General features: G+C 41.9%; 1 protein-coding gene across 1 annotated transcript; it reads right to left on the bottom strand.

Moving 5' to 3' along the window:
* Positions 1 to 48: 48 nt before the first annotated feature.
* On the bottom strand, positions 49 to 12,471 carry plekhg6 (pleckstrin homology domain containing, family G (with RhoGef domain) member 6). The gene is made up of 15 exons (XM_018735301.2): positions 12,407 to 12,471; positions 10,773 to 10,992; positions 10,509 to 10,634; positions 9,995 to 10,141; positions 9,647 to 9,742; positions 9,255 to 9,305; positions 7,634 to 7,783; positions 6,896 to 7,006; positions 6,426 to 6,575; positions 5,737 to 5,874; positions 5,514 to 5,633; positions 5,187 to 5,319; positions 3,084 to 3,199; positions 1,509 to 2,989; positions 49 to 775 (listed from the first exon to the last, which is right to left on the bottom strand). Exons 1-15 carry the CDS (start codon positions 12,424 to 12,426, stop codon positions 601 to 603), a joined length of 3,234 nt encoding a protein of 1,077 aa, XP_018590817.2. The 5' UTR covers positions 12,427 to 12,471; the 3' UTR covers positions 49 to 600.
* Positions 12,472 to 16,708: the final 4,237 nt, after the last annotated feature.

Here is a 16,708-nt window from a genome sequence, read left to right as displayed (position 1 = left end):
TTTTCTCTTTTAAAAACACTTAATTGACACATTTCTTTCAAGGCAGGATTTCTAAAAAAAATGGATTTAATAAGCATTGCTCTTCATCTATAAATTATTCAGACCAAATACATAGGGCATTTATTTACAGCACCCCAGTGCATACAGCGGTTACATACACACACATTTAATAACAGAGTTCTAGCTGGTCTAAACTCTATACTGACGAGAAAAATGCTTAATACAAGTTCATTTACTACAGTGCTACCCAGGCCTGTAAAAAGTGGTACATATTGAGCCCATCCAGGAGTAAACATACACCGGACAGTGTGCCCATCTCTTAACATTTGTAACTGAAGTAAACTGTGTGGCTTTTGTGTCATATACACTGACAAGACTGAATCCAGGGTTTTCTGTAAACAAGGAAAATTTCCAAGACTTTGCAATCACATTTTATGTGAAATTTTCTGCAGCAAAATAAGATACTGGTTTGTACAAAACACTGTTTGTCACAAGGTGTCATTCTTCTGTATGTCCTTCTCCAGGCCCCTTCAAAAAGCGCAAGACAAACTCCCAGTTCCGTTAAAAGCAGACCTGTAGGTTCAACATTTTCATTTGATGCTACACCTCAGAGGACTGCTGGTCTTCCTGGAGCTTGCCAACTTGTACTGAGGTTGGTATTTCACTCTGGTCCACCGACACTCCATTTTCCTCTGGGTCCAAGCGATGCATGACCTCATCGTCGTCAAAGCACCAGCCTGTCCAGTCAACACTTGCCCCGTCTCCATAGAAGAAGCTTAGAGGAAGGGTTAGGGTTAACGTTAAGTGTCTTGTTGAAATACACACTGCATGCTGAAGTGGGGTGAGCAATCCTGTTCCTGGCAGGCCACAGGGTATGCAGTTTTTCTTCCATATTACTATTAATTACTAGGTCTTGACTTGGATTTTTACCGAATGTCCAACAAAAAAGGAAAAACCAATACCATAGCTTAAAACCAATTGCAATTTCTCATTTCAGGTAAACTAAATTACTATGTGATAATAAGGATGTTTGTATGTGACTGCTCTTTTATCATTTCCTTTTATAGCCGCTACAAAATTTAATCATTTTCAGTAATTACTGAGGCAATATTTTTTTAACCCTCAAAGTATTAAAGGACTGACACAAATTTATTCAGTTCTGTTTACATTTTAGAAAAGAGCAAACAAAAGGAAGGTATTCATTGGATGAACATCTACAGGTTTTCAAACATTTCGTTTGTTTTCAGAAATGATAGCACTTTCTCAACAATTCAGTAAAAAACCCAGTCATGTTCTACCATGTAAATGCTCGGGAGGAGCAAAGACCAATATACCCAGAGTATTGTTAGGACCAAGATTTCTCACTCCTTGACTAGACCGAATTCAGAGCATATAATGTTAATATAACCAGAGAGAAACAAAATTAACCACTATAGCAGGAAGCATAATGTTAAATATAGTAAGTACTGTTTCACTGTTCATATACATTCCAGCATATTTTACCTTACCTGTATATTAGTTCTCCATTAGAGTCATCTTCTTTTTTTGCTTCTCCATTCATGTCCTGCCCTTTCTGTGAAATTTCCAAGATTTCCTCTTTTTTTCCTTCACTGGGGTATAATGATGACAAGGTGGTTTGAGAGGTGAAAGGAATAGAGTCCAAAACTCCACATTTCCTCCATTCAAATTTTTCTGCTGGTCTTTGCCTGTCTCTTTTTCGCGCCGTGGCTCGCTTCAAGATGTCTTCCAAGGAGGAAGCTTGTAACGTTGAGGCCAACTTTGTATGAGAATAGAAGGAAATACTGCTGTCCAACCAGGCTGGAATCATGCCAGGACCTTGGCCTCCCTGAGGCTCAGTGTCTGGATCAGAAAAACTTGTCTGTGACTTGAGTCTGGGTTTTTTTTGTGAGTTTTGTCCAGCTTTTCTATTTGGTAGCTGTGCAACAGGAATTGCTTGTGTCACAGGAGAGTTTCCCTGAGGTGGTGAACTCCACAAGGTCACTTGGTTCTTACTGATGGACTCCAGAGTGTCCGCATCCTCAGTGTTTGAACCCTGTTCAGATGAATCAAGGCCCCACACTAGCATTTGGTTGCCATCTAAATTGGAATCTGATGAGGACTTTGGCAGTGATATATTTGCATCCAAGAGCAAGGAGGTCTTGTTGTGAGTTTGAAGTGGAGGGCTCTGCTGTGTTCCTAAGGGGCGCCTTCTTCTTAACCGGGGTGATTTCAGCTTGCGGGAAAATCTCCATGTGTCTGCCAGTAAATCATCTTCTTCTGACTGGCTTATGCATGAATCCCTTTTGGATTCTTCCCAAGATGTCCGGTTTTTTAAACTATGGTTTTTGCCACAAAGAAGATCTCTGGGTTCTGACTGACTGGATAAAGACTCTAGATCCGATTCTGCGTCAGCTGTCAATGAATTGTTATAATCTGAATGCTTTCTAGATGAGCTTGTCTTTTGTTTAATTTGTTTGCTGACTTCTGGGGATCCGTTTGTGGAGTTATTCCAGGTAACCCTTCTCTCATTGAAACCATGAAAAATAATTTCATGAAGTTCCTTTTGGATGCTCTCACTGTCCTCTTTACTCTCCAATTCTGACATTTCCAAATAGTTGAACCCAAGTCTTTTGGCAGATCCCCTTATTGATGCAAAATCCTCAGGCGCTGATTGACTGAACATAAAACTTTTGCTGAAAAATCTAAAATCCCACTTTTCTTGTGGGCTCTGATATTGGTCTTTCCCTTCCATTTCTTGCAACGGTGATTTCTCGTCATCTGACAGGCTAGCACTATTTCTCTCCTGGTCATTAGAAGAAAGGATATGTCTGATTTCTGCTGAGTACCTTGGGTCCTCCATGTTGTTATTTAGCATGCTTAAAGTTTCCTCCGAGGGAGGATTTGCTTGTGTCACCAGTTGTGTGTCTGACTGAAAAAAAGATCCCAGTCCCTGGGTTCTTTCCTTCTTCCTCATGGTTGCCAGAGATACCTGGTTGAAGAGAAAGAGAAGACTATGGCATGTGTGGAGGAACAAAGTCTGAGGTAACAGTAGTTTATGGAATTTTAAAGTCTGAACTAATCACCTGGGCGGCTTTTATGCTGCTGACCCACTGGGACCGACTATCAGGGCTTGGAGCTGTGATCACGTAGACACTCACAGGACAGCCAAGTTCTCCAATCTCCACTAGCATAAAGGAGCCTGGGGTTGGTTGGGAGAGACAGAGAAGGAAGAAGGTGAAATCCATTTACATGTGTTTTTTCTTATTTTAGCTATTTTTCTTTCAAGTGTGAAGCGCGTAAACAATCTTCCAAAGGCTGCTTTTCTGTATTTGTTTAGTGTATTTTAAACCTTCCCTTGAAAATCTTCATCTTAATAAACATGTTTTACTCATTTCAGTTTGCTGTTGAAAAATAGAAAGGGAGGATAATTCTTCAGCAACATGTAGTTTTATGGATTTTTGACTTGAAAGTTATTGTAGCTGAATGACATGGGCATATGTGGGGGTGCGCGGCGCGGTGGGTTGGACCACAGTCCTGATCTCCAGTGGGTCTGGGGTTTGAGTCCCGCTTGGGGTGCCTTGTGACGGACTGGCGTCCCGTCCTGGGTGTGTCCCCTCCCCCTCCGGCCTTACGCCCTGTGTTACCGGGTAGGCTCTGGTTCCCCGCGGCCCCGTATGGGTCAAGTGGTTCTGAAAGTGTGTGTGTGTGTGAGACATGGGCATAGGTTCAAATCCAGCTTGTTCTGTGAGGAGTTTCCATATTCTCCCCAGGTTTGCATGGGTGTGCTCTGGTTTAATCCCACAGTGCAAAAATGTGCAGTTCAGGTGAATTGGAAACTATAAATTGCCCTCAGTTTGTGAATGGGTCTGTATGGCTACTCTGCAATGGATTGATGTCCTGTCCAAGGTGTACCCCCAACAACCTTATACCCATTGATTCCAGGATAGGCTCCTGACTGCTGCTCCCCAGATCAGAACAAGCAGTTATGGAAAGTGACTGAATTATTGTAGCTTTTGTCCGACTTGTTACTATTTTAATTTAATTAAACTTTGTAAAAATTTGTCTTCTTGCAAAAGTAAAGTTGGTTCCCATCTTACAAGCTTTCCAAAAATAAACTTTTCACAACTAACAGATTTTTTTCAGGATTATTTAGTATTTATTTTTCATAAAAAGGGAGCTATTATACCAATTCAAATCAAGGGCCAAAGCTTCACCAAATGCATTGATAGATAGCGAGGACAAACAGTAAAAAGTGCCTTAAGTTTTTCAGAAGTGTGGAGAAGGTAAAAAAAGAAGCAAGCAGAAGGTGAACAATCCATAGATGATCCTATGACTTCTACATCTACCAGTTTTGATCCATCAGTGCAAAGCCGCGTCTCCACCTCATTGTAGTACCTGCTGCCACAACTTGATGCACAGTTGTTGTCTGTGCTTCAAGGTAAATAGCATACAAGAAATATTGTTTTTTTACATTACTTATAATTATGGTTTATTTCTCATAATTACACTTGTATTGGGTATTGGTAAATTTTTGTGTGAGGAGTGGAGTAAAAGAAGGAACCAATTAACTGCAGATTAATACCAGCATCTTGATCAGGTTTTTTATTGGGCTTTCTGATTTAAAACATGTAAATACTCTTACCAGGGCACTCAGAATGTACACGTGGGTGCATGAGATGTCCCGGCTCACCAGTTTCCTGTTCTCCATCCACAAGCTGCTCAACAAACTGACTTCCAGTCTCAGTTAGGTTTGTAAGCTGGGAACCAACTTTACCTCCTTATTTACTTGTTCACTGTACGCATCCTGAACTTGGTTTTAGGTGTGTGCATCAGCATCAAACAGAAATGTCATCAAGTGGCAAGGATGTATGACTTGTTTTTATAAGTCAGCTCAACACTTCTTTACTATTACACCTTGCATTAAGTCACAAGGTCTCATATTTAAGAGCACAGTTCAACAAAGTCACATCTTACATGGATTTACCTTATGAGGTAAGCTTTATCCAGGTGACTCATTATTTTTTTATTTATTTTAAATTTATTTTGGTTTAATGTAAAAAATTGAGTTCCATGTATGAATAACACTTGACTGCTCAACATAGCAACTGAGCTTGGCAATGGCCCTAATTGAAGCCTTTTCTACAAAATTATGCTAGTATGTCAAATAAGGATCTGTGGTCACTCACAGTCATCCTTTAGGGCAACACATTCAAGTCTCTCCAAGGCCATAGGGGGGCGAATTACTTTTAGCTTCTCCGACTTCCTCTGTGCTTTCGCCAGCAGCAGAACATCAGAGAAGAGGAGAACAACTGCTTCCCACTTTGTACATAATGATAAGGAATGAAACAGGAAAGGTTAACAACAACTTGCAAATGTTAACCCAATCCTAATACTTTTTTAAATTTGCTTTACAATTAAATTTTGTTTCATGAACATGCAACAAGCAAAAAAAAAAGTGTTTGGATTAGGGTTAGGGTCCAGGTCCACAATTAGAGAACAATGGCATAACTAACCTTGCTTTCTCGCCTGTCTCTGATCCTAAGGGTTTCCTCCAATAGCAGTCTGCGTATGACCCTTGGGCCTGCACCCTGAATGGGGCTCGTCAAATCAAAGCGGCAGAAGTTTCGAATGTGCTGTCAAGGACATTGGAATGAAAATCGCATGGCAGCATTGAGCATGTGTTTTAATGTTCTTTCCCGTGTCAATTGCTCTGTAGTACTGAAACTGTTTTCTCACCTTATCGATTTCCTCACTGATGCCTTCCACCACCTCATAGCCTTCAATCTTCTGAGCGATATCCGAGAGCTCCAACTCTTCATCCTTAAGTTTCAGGTGTTCATTGATGCTATCCAGAAAGCCGTTGACGCTGTTTAACTAGAGGAGAGAGAAAGGAGTTAAGTGAGAGACAGGGAAATAATACCGGTGAAGCAAACAGGAAGAAAAGGATGAAAAAGAGATGAAAGAAGGAGAAAGGTATTAGTAGATGCTTTCAGGGCTTTTCCTCCTCATTCCAATCATTGCAATGATTGTACGAAAGTTGATTGTTGTTGACTTGTGAGTGATTCATGTGATTAAATACCAAACTAGAGAAAAATGGAAGCTATTTCCATGTCATCATTTCTGCACCTGCTGTGTCAGTTGCTCACAATGTCTATAAATACTACTCTAAACCCTACTTCATCCACATATATGCTCTCCAGTTCATCCTTTTTTATTTCTTTATCCCCACTATTTCAATTTTTTTCCTGTAAGGGAGGCCACATTTGACTAACATGGAAAGAGAGAAAGGCATGGGATCTTCAGTGTGACATACTAATGTTGGGGATTACATACTAGTGTAAAGGAAGGGATCTTAACAAATAAAGAAAATATTTTTCAAAAATTTATTTTCAAGACAGATCATCTTTTCCGGTGAAATCTCTCACCATTTTGCGAACGGCGTACTGCGACTTGTGGCCTTGGGTGGCCTTGAGCACAGCTGCAAGCAGCAGTGGATACTTGGTGATCCTCTGGTGGGGCTTGGCCTGAATGTCCCCAAGACGCATCCGTCCACAACTTGGGTGAGCCTCCACCCACTGAGGGGAGAGAGCCAACATACCACCATTAGCAACCTCGGTGGACCTCCTTCTATAGAGTAAACGTCAGCACAGTGTTAATCATGCATCTAGACTAGTCACTAGTCTAAGCATCTTCCTATAATACTTAAGTTTTGCACTGATGGAAAAATGTTCTTTTGCATTTGATCTCATAGATGTGTGGAAAATAGTTCTGCTACCAATTATAACAATGACTTAGCCTGAAGCACAGCTAAGTACAGATATGACTGTGCAGTGTACATTACTTTCCACCCTGACCATATTTAAATACCAGTGACGGCACATGTTACTGAACGAACGGTAATGTAGGCGCGAAACTGAGGGTTGTTGTCCATTAGTCTTCGAGCAAATTCCACGATTCTCTCTTCCTCCCAGCAATACTGCAAATAGGCAGAGAAGCGCTCTCGAAACTAACAGAACAAGACGGAGAGAAGAAAAAGGTGTGTTAGAAAACAAACATGTACTTTCCTGAGAGGATAAAGTCACATTTTAAATAGCAAAATAGGTTCTAAAGGAAAAACAAAATCTTAAAAATCCTGATTACGTAGTGACTATAATAAATCACTTCAACTTGGTAAACAGTGGTTACAGCTAAATCACAGCCAGCCATATACTGTTTATACACTATATATGTTATGGCAGTCTTGGACTTTGGTCATTACGCACACATATACCTTGCGGCCAAAACAGGTCACACATTTTATTTTGCATGGACTATAGCAGGTGTGGTCAACCCAGGCCCTTTAGAGCTAAACTGTATTCTCAGTTTTTTCTTTACCTTGGCTTGTAACTGTTTGTTTCGGTAAACATTTGGAGTGCACACTGTTTAATAGTAAATTAATTGTTTAATGTGTTTAAGATGATAGGCAGTAAATAAAATTTTGCCAAACCCAGTTTCTAAAATTAGACAGTTCATGGACTTCTGGGTCCAGGATTGGACACTTCTTGACTTCAGCAGTATTGCATAGATAGGTATAAACTGTAGACAGTCTCTGTGTTGTAGTAGGTGTGCTGGTTGAGCAGTGGTCCTGCAGTACCTGCATGCACCCTTCCTCCAGCCGGATTGGGTCGAAGGGTGCACCTGTCCGCCGGACCTCCTCCAACATCGGAAACATCACCTCCTGCCAGAAGCGGCAGTGAGCGTTCAGCACCGAGGGCAAGTTAGAAAAGATGAGTTCATGGGTCACCTAAAAAAGTACAATCACAGAAATTCAGCTACATTAAATAACATGGAAATTTTTGCAGATGACACAAAACAGACAGGGCAGAGTAGGCAGCAGAGGTGAAGTCACGCTGAACTTGTGCTGCACTCCTGAAAGGCCTCAGCAAGAAAACTGTGGAACTTTGGTGACCGCATTTCAAAACAGTGTGCAAACCAAAATAACCCGTTGCATCACTTCTAATAATTGAGGTCAGCAAAGCAAAATGAATATTTCCTGATCTTAACTGTGTCATTTCGTATTGCAGTCTCTTTACTGCTGAGCAATGGCAACTGGCTGCGTCGTTAAAACTCTGAGTGGTGCAGATAATGCCAAACCTGAGCGCTCTTTTAATATTAGTACTGAAGTGGGAAGATGAGCCCACAAATGGAAACTGCGCTTTAGGGTCCACAGTCGGAAAATAGCTGGGGACTTGTTCAGATCAAAATAAAGATAGCTTTTCCAGTTGCATTTAATGCTATTGAAGTCAGTTCAGTTCATTTTTATACTGTGCCTTTGGGCACCTCACAGAGTAATTATGCAAACAAAAAAGCAAAGAGAAATGCAACAGTCAACATAAGTAATAAGAAAAAAGATGCACAATAGATAGATAGATAGATAGATTACATAAAAATTCCACTGAATATTATGCATCAGACTGAAAAAGATGGTCTATTAAACTTATGCTCTTGTGCTCACATCTAAGTGTCTAATATTTGCAGTATGAGTCCCTCCTACACACACTTTAATTTCCACTTGTTCAGCAACTTATAAATGTTGCAGCTGCAGAGCTGTCTGGACAGAGATGGGGACTGACACAACGTCATGTGATATGTCCTCCTCCTACCGTCCACTCGCTGCGCTTGCTCTTCTGTGCCGAGTAACGCGGAAGCGGACTGTCGGCGAGCTCGGAAAAAAAAGAACCGCACCGATGGAAAGAAAGTGATAAAGATGGAATGTGACCTGCATTCGAGTAAATGCAGTAACCTTTTGCTGAAGTCTCCCCTGATAATACTGACGATGGCTGTTTGCCATCTTACATTAAAAAGTAACACCTCAGGCATTTGCTTAACCGACATCTTACTTCGACAATGTGTTGTTCAGGGAACTTGAGCCGAGAGCAGAAGCTATTGTTTCCGCTGCTGTGTTTAACGCACCGATACCTCTCACGGCTGTGCGCAATCTTTGTGTATTAGCTGGGTAGTCCTGATCGGAATTGAATTACCGTAGCCTGCGCTCACATATATTGGGCTGATTTGAGGAAAATTAGATTAAGTGAGTTAAAGAAAGCAAAAGCCTTACAGCAATGAGACTGATAAATGACGGCACTGACTGAAATGAGAGTGGAACGGTGGGTAAAGTCATAAAGAGGCAGATGAATGAAAGGGCACCGACTGAAATTCGAAAAGAAGGCCGAGTAGCGTGATACCGCGCTGAATGAATGATATCGCTGACTGACCTCCCGTAAAAATCCATGCCTGTGCAGGTGGGTAAGGGCCCCCATCACCAGCTGATGGAAAGAAACATCAGTCAGCAAGTACCACAGGACAGGAGCAAGACGACTGACCCATTAAACCACAACAGTCAAAATGCACGTTTCACGTGCTTTTAGATGAGCCTTTCCAGGTTTTCGAAGTCAGAAGGGATCGAAGGTGCACCGGCGTAACTTTTCAGTTTCACGCTTCATTTTCAAACTGTTCGCAATCCCTTTGACAAGACCTTGCGAGGACCTAAAGGCTTTGCTAAAGTTGAAAACAGCAGTTTTTTTACTTGATGACTGACGAAAATGGCAAAAATGTACTTCTATCAAGGCGGAAAAAAATCCTTCATTGGTGAAAATGAGCCACTCACATGAGTTACGATGGTCAGCTTGTAGATGTAACTCAGTTCAGTGTAGATCATCTCCCAGAGGGCCTCCTGCTGGTGTCTTTCAGTCTTGTCCATCGTCTGATGAGGAAAACACCTCCTTCATTATTTCATATCGCAAACTAGAACAACTGTCATTGAGTGAGTTGCTGGAGTAGCACAGTAATGACACTGAGCTTGTGAACACAGTTTTACCCTTATAGATTTCCCTCTTACATCTAGCCAAATGTTGTGTGTTCTGCAACTGAATGGTGTTGAAAAAGAAGAAAAGCAAAGTGAAAATCCTTTTCCCACCACCGCTGAGCCCGTGATCTGGCCTGTGTCGGTCAGTACCAGGTGAGAGTGGACAATGACTGTCCAGCTGTCCTCCAGGGGCAGACCAGAGACCTCACAGATTCCCCCTCCATTCCTCCAGTCTGGGAGAACCCGCAGAGGAAAAGAGTCCAGCGTTTCTCTCAAGGACTCCAACTGAACCTGCTCCTTAAAGACAGAGCAGGTTGCATGGGGTACATGAAGAACCTGATACAATTCTGCACCATCCCAAACACAGATGAACTTTATTTGATCTGCAAAACAAAACCTGCCACATGTAGAGCAAGGCAATACAGCGACAGCTCTTTGTTTGCAATCTTCGTCATTATATGCATACACACACACACACACACACACACACACACACACACACACACACATGGGACAGGGTTATTGAAATCAATCTCAGAAATCTGAATTCTAATTCAAGCCCAAATTAAATGGCACAGGAGAAATAACGGCTAAGGGACTCTGGCCAGGGAGAGTAAGTACTATTGGATTAAGGAAGCAAATTTAAAAAAAACAAAGAAAATACCTCCGCACTTGTGGATTTGTCAGACACTCCTTGGTAAAATAAGGCCTGTTTGAGAGCTGCTCGAGGTTTGGCGTTTCCCTTTCGGAAAGTGGCAAAGTCTGACACCAGTTTTTGCTTATGTCTTTTCTGAAAATCGAGACATGTTATACACAGTATTGAAACATGAGTCACAGTGACTTTGTGACGAATAGAAAGAAATGCAAAGAAATAAATAGGATGCTGACTATATACCAAGAAAGGGAGCACAGCGCACTGTAACTGTACCTGATAGCCCACTGTGTTAAACCTGTGTTTGTCTACTGCCCCCTTCTGGTGCGGCACTGCGCCTGAAAAGTGTCCATCTCCAGCAGAGCCCATTTCTCTCTGTTTCTCCATCTCCACATCCCTGGCTTCCTCGCTGGGCCTTGAAGCGCTTGCGTCCACTTCATCCTGCTGCTCCTCATCGCCTCCCTTCAGGCCTGGGCTCGGTGGTTTCGGAGAGGGGCTGGAGAGTGTCGGTAGGATCCGAGTTACCGTCAACGAAAACGAGCGCGGATATTTCTTTCGACGGTCACAGAAAGAAAGGGAGCATAGAAGCAAACTTTCCCTTCATCATTTTAACACTTCATCTCCAATCTTTTTACTTCCAAAGGGGGAGGCAGAGAGAGACGACACAATCGGAGGAATTCATCGCTACGAGAAACCTGTGGGGTACCAGGTGGCACCGTGCTTAAAACCATCATCATGATGTGGGTTTGAATCTCTGCTACTGCTCTTGTACCTTAAACAAATAATAACCTATATGTAAAGGTCCATGGTTGAAAACAAACATGCTGAAGATGATTGTTAATAAATGGGAAAGTTGATAGCACAGTGGTCAGAGCTACTGCCTTTGGATCCAAATACTGCAAGTTTGATCTCCACTGCTGGCTGCAGTACCCTTGAGCAAAGTACTTACCCTAAATTACCTAGCTGTATAAATGGGTAAATAACTGTAAGCTTGTAGTGAGTATAACCTCAACACTGTAAGTTGCTCTGAAGAAGAGCATCAGCTAAATGACTTAATGTAAAAGTAACATATCCATTTCTGCAAGAGCAGTGGCACTTTTGCCGCACTAGAAAGACATACTCTCTCTCTCGCCTCGTACCTAGCCATGCATATCATTCAGGCTGACAAATTTGCAAACTGCATACTGGAAACCCCACCCAACCTCTCGGTAAAAGGCTGAAAACCTTTGCCTTGCTCATTCCACGATTAATTATTGTATATACAGAAATTTTACTTGATGAAGTGCCCGTATGCTGTGCTTTTCAAAGACTCTGGCAGCAGGCACTTTGACATGCCAAGCTCCCTTTTTCTTTTCCTCAAGGTCACTTTGGCTATTTTAGGAGGGAACTTGAAGAACGGAGCAACTCCTGACAATCCCCAACAATCGCAACCACACCTGGACTTTAGCTATACAGCTGTACAGCTGGACTTTAGTTGCGACAATGTTGAAATACACTATGTGTACAAGGTATGAGGCACCAGGTAAACAAGAAGAAGGAAGCTCCTCCCCAACGACAGCAATGAAACATAAAATATCAATAGCTGAGTGTACAGTACAACAACAGTCTACTACTTTTACTTATTGAACGCGCATTTACCCTTCTTATTGTTTATACACAAAAGAATTCACTCTACCGTGTTCTTAATCAAGGCTGCGGAGGACTGTGGTCGTATGGAGTGGTCCTTCGGTTAACGATGGAGGCCCCAACCACAGTAATCACAGTAGAGTCAACGTACAACGGGTAACACTTACTACACCAGTAAAAGGAAGAGAAATGTGACTTGCAAAGGACAAGTAGAGGAAAATCAACGTATCCCTTAAATCTGTCAGCTAACCAGTCTAAAGTGGTAATGATATCTAAGCTCTTACCTGAGCTTTGACAGGTCCATCTTGTTCAGAGTGTCATGTTCATTATCTGTTGAAGGTTTTTTCCAGCTTCCCCTCTCCTTTTTGGTTCCTCCCTCCCTTTCACTGTCATACCAGCCCAGTTTCAACTGGCGGAACGAGATGGGCAGGATTCTTAAAAATACTGGTCTCTGTTAACACGGTTCCTTTAAGGCGGTGTTTGTATGCAGGGATTTACTTTAATTACCTGGATTTGTGTCAATATTTATTACTTTATAAAGATTTGTCTTTATGTCATTGTATCTACCTGACTTTTGAGTGAGAGCTGGTAGGATGGGGTTGTGGGTATGGGGAGGGGGGCAGAAAAAGGGTAGAATAACAAGAGTATAATATACAGTATAATAGAAGCATAGGAGAGAAACACAGGGCAGGTAGTGTGCCAGTAAGACTGGCAGCAATTGAGATTAAGAAAGATATGCACAAAAAGTTATTAGTGCAAACTGGTCTACTGGCCTACATTTAGTGCCCGATCACCACACACACACACACACACACACACACACTGGCTGAAGCTGCTTGTCCCGAGCAGGGTTGCGGCGAGCCGGAGCCTAACCCGGCAACACCGGACGCGGGGCTCGGGGGGCACACCTAAGACGGGACCCCAGTCTATCACAAGGCATCCCAAGCGGGAGTCGAACCCCAGACCCACCAGAGAACAGAACCCGGCCAAACCCACTGCTCCATCGCGCCCCCCTTTTTCAAAAATACTGAACTCCTAGTTAAAAAAATGCAATAAAAGAACATTTCAGGAAGTTCTTAGACACACAATGTCTACAATTGCTTGTCCTGAGCAGGGTTGCAGCAAACTGGAGCCTAACCCGGCAACACAGGGCACAAGGCTGGAGGGGACACCCCTTGGAGGAGGTGCTGGTTCACCACAGGGTACCCCAAACAGGACTTGAACCCCAGAACCCCACAGAAAAGACCCCGGCCAAACCTGCTGCACCACCACACCCCCGGAAGTTCTTACGCTTACATTTATTAATTTTCATTTATTCCCTTCGCCCAAGAAATAGAATTGAACGAACTTTCTCCAGTGCTGAGTATTTTCATAATTCATTCTTAAACTTCAAAGCATAAGAATGAAAGTTCATATTTACAGGCTACAACATGAAAGATGAAACAGAGATGGCAACAGTTAAGCAACGTGAGACTGCAGGAAAACTGAATTCCAAAAAACTACTCTTCTAAGATATCCAAGGGATAGCACCAAAAAAAGTATTCACAATCCTTGGAATTTTTATGCTTTATTGTTTTACAACGTTGAATCACTTTGGTTGTAATTAGGCTCTTTGACACTAATCAACATAAAAATGCTTTTAATGTTAAAGTGAAAATCAAATTTGAATTAATTACAAATATAAAACACGAAACAACAGAGTGCGTGTGTTGATTCACTTTACTATTTACCACACCTAAGCAAGCTGTGGTGCAACTAATTGTTTCTAAGTCACTTAATAAATGGAATGGAGATCATCTGTGTGCAATTAAATAGATTCATGTCATTTTTGGACCAACAGGCCTATGACTGTACCTGGATGATCTCCATCTCATATCTGGATGAAAGGAATATGGCACAAGTATTCTCAGAAAGCGTGGTATGATGGCACAGCGAGTAGCGCTGCTGTCTCGCAGAGCCTGGGTAGTGCAAGACGAAGTGGGTTCGACCTCCACTCAGTTTGTGTGGAGTGTGCATATTCTCCCTGTGTTGCGTGGGTTTCCTCTGGGTGCTCTGGTTTCCTCCCACAGTCCAAAGACATGCTGTTCAGGTTCACCCATAGTGTGAGTGACAGACAGAGGGTGTTCTACTGATATACGGATGAGTGACCCAGTGTAAGTAGTGTATCTAGCAGTGTAAATCACCGCGGTGAATAAGGTGTGTGGACTGAAAACACTACATAGAGTTCATTGGAAGTCGCTTTGGAGAAAAGTGTCTGCTAAATAAATCAATGTACAATGAGTATTTTGTGCATGCAGAGCACTAGTTAGAGAGAGCACCACAAAGGAGTTAGTCTTCCATGGAAGAGACTTAGCGCATCTACTACTGTATTTCCCAGGTGCTTCACCAGCCTTCTCTTTATGAGAGAGTGGCCCAGGAGAAAACCACACATGACATCTCGGGTAGTGTTTGCCAGATGGTATGTAGGAAAGTGTGAAACAAAAATGAAGAAGGTTTTATGATACGATGAGACCGAAATGGAGCTTTCTGGCCATCAGACTAAATGTGTCTGGAATAAGGCAAACTCTGAACTTCGCCAGAAATACAGCATCCCAGCTGTGAATAACAGTAGTGACAGCATGATGCTGTGGCGATGCTTCTCTGCAACAGGGCCAAGGTTTGTTAAGACAGAGGATAAGTTGAACACGGCAAAGTACAGGGATCCTGGAGGAAAAGAACTGTGATTTTGACAACCCCAAAGATAAAGCCAAAGTTACACAGAAATGACTTAAAAACAGAAGTCAGTGTCCTGGAGTGGCCAAGTCGGACTCCACACCTCAATCTAGGTAAGAAATTGTGGCAGAAAGTAAACATTTTCATTTCACACACTTTCCTCATCCAACTTGAGCACTTTCTGAAAGGGGTCAATACAGGTGGTCCCTGACTTACGATGGTGAGCTTTCGATAGAGATTCGGTAGAAACTGTACTTCGAATTTTGAATTTTGATTTTTTTTCCCGGGCAAAAGATATGCGGTGCGATACTATCTTGCGATGCTGGGCAGCGACAGCGATCATCATCTCCCAGCCTGTCATGCAGAAGTGCGTATTAGGTGTATTAAATGCATTTTCGACTTAGGATATTTTTGATGGGTTCTGCAGAACGTAATCCCATCGTAAATTGGGGACCACCTGTACTTCCATCCATCCAATTTCAGCAACTGCTTGTCCTGTGCAGGGTCACAGTGGACCGGAGCCTATCCCAGAAGTACTGGGCACTAGGCTAAGGGGGTTACACCATGGCCAGTGATGTATGAATGGGTGAGTGAGTGTGTGTATGTGGTTACCCTGCGATGGTCTGGTGCCCCTTTCACACATTACAGGGAATTTAGCATCTCCAATCCACTTGAACTGCATGTCCTTGGACAGTCAGAGGAATTACATGCAAATGCAGGGAGAAAATACAAACTCCATATGTGCTGAATAGGGATCAAAACCAACATTCTCTCCCACCACCCAGGTGCTATGAGACATCAGCACTACTCACTGTGCCACCCTGGGTCAATACTTATCAACTGTTGTTTTATATTTGCCATTAAACCAAAACTGTAGTATTAATAATTCAAAGTTGTAAAAAATCAATGCAATTAATTAAAAATCGTAGAAAGGGGTTTCACTTTGACCCAAGTATTTGTCTGTTGATCGGTATCAGGCACAATTAATTCAGTTGCAATTCACTGTTATGACAAAATATGAAGGCCAAGGGGATGAGTACTTTTTATAGATAGTAGAGAGGAAGTATTAGAAATGAACTGAGATGAATCCACAGAAACAGAACTGTAGGCAAGGGCATAAGTGTAAGACAGAACATGAAACGAAGCGTGAAAATACAATTAGACACTAAAGGCTAAATGTAAGAATGCAGGCAAGCGACATACCAGAAAACACACACATAATCCAGAAAGAAAATTCCCCACCGATAAACGAGGGCATAATCGTAATAAAGCATCGATTTTAAAAAAATATTTATTTCTGAAATATAGGCGTGCTCATACCAAACCATACAAACGATAAATGTGGAGTTTCATAACAGAATACAAAAGAACATTAATCACAATAACACTCATAGTATTACAGAGAAACAATGTTTTACATATGTGGAAATATTTCTGCACAGCACAGGGAGAGATGCACAATAAAACGCATGCTGGAAAAAGTCACCTTTGGACACCGTTGACTTTACAGGACTCCTGACTGTAGCACTTAAGGAAAACTGACGCTTTTAATGTGGATTTAGTTTCAGCATCACTCTTGGAAAACGTTAGTAGAAAGTCAGCTATACAAGAAATAATGCTCTATGTAAAGAAATTCTAGACTTTGTAGCTCTTTGTCAGTGAATGCAGCAGATTTGATACAGTAGCTGTGCAAATCAATAAAAGTTATTATTGATTGTTAAATGTATATCATTTTAAAACTCATTGTACTAGGGCAATGCTTTGCAAATGATGTAACAACAGTGCATTTTTTTTTTTTTTTTATTTTTCAGCTCTTTAAAACTGCAAGCACCACAAGTCATTCTGTCTTCACAGCTCCGCCAAATGGAAAAGGA

Source organism: Scleropages formosus, chromosome 18, assembly GCF_900964775.1.
Source record: "Scleropages formosus chromosome 18, fSclFor1.1, whole genome shotgun sequence".
Classification (NCBI taxonomy): Eukaryota; Metazoa; Chordata; class Actinopteri; order Osteoglossiformes; family Osteoglossidae; genus Scleropages; species Scleropages formosus.
Note: the sequence above shows the minus strand (reverse complement) of the source record. Positions and strands in the feature narration are given on the sequence as shown.

Excerpts from the sequence above, each read along its gene's own strand:
- plekhg6 (XM_018735301.2), bottom strand. The coding sequence starts at position 12,426 with ATGGACCTGTCAAAGCTCAG. Across the intron at positions 6,576-6,895 it reads AGTTTCGCGCCTACATTACC|TGGGTGGAGGCTCACCCAAG; the intron begins GTTCGTTCAGTA and ends CTCTCCCCTCAG. Across the intron at positions 5,634-5,736 it reads TCAGTGAGGAAATCGATAAG|CACATTCGAAACTTCTGCCG; the intron begins GTGAGAAAACAG and ends TGTCCTTGACAG.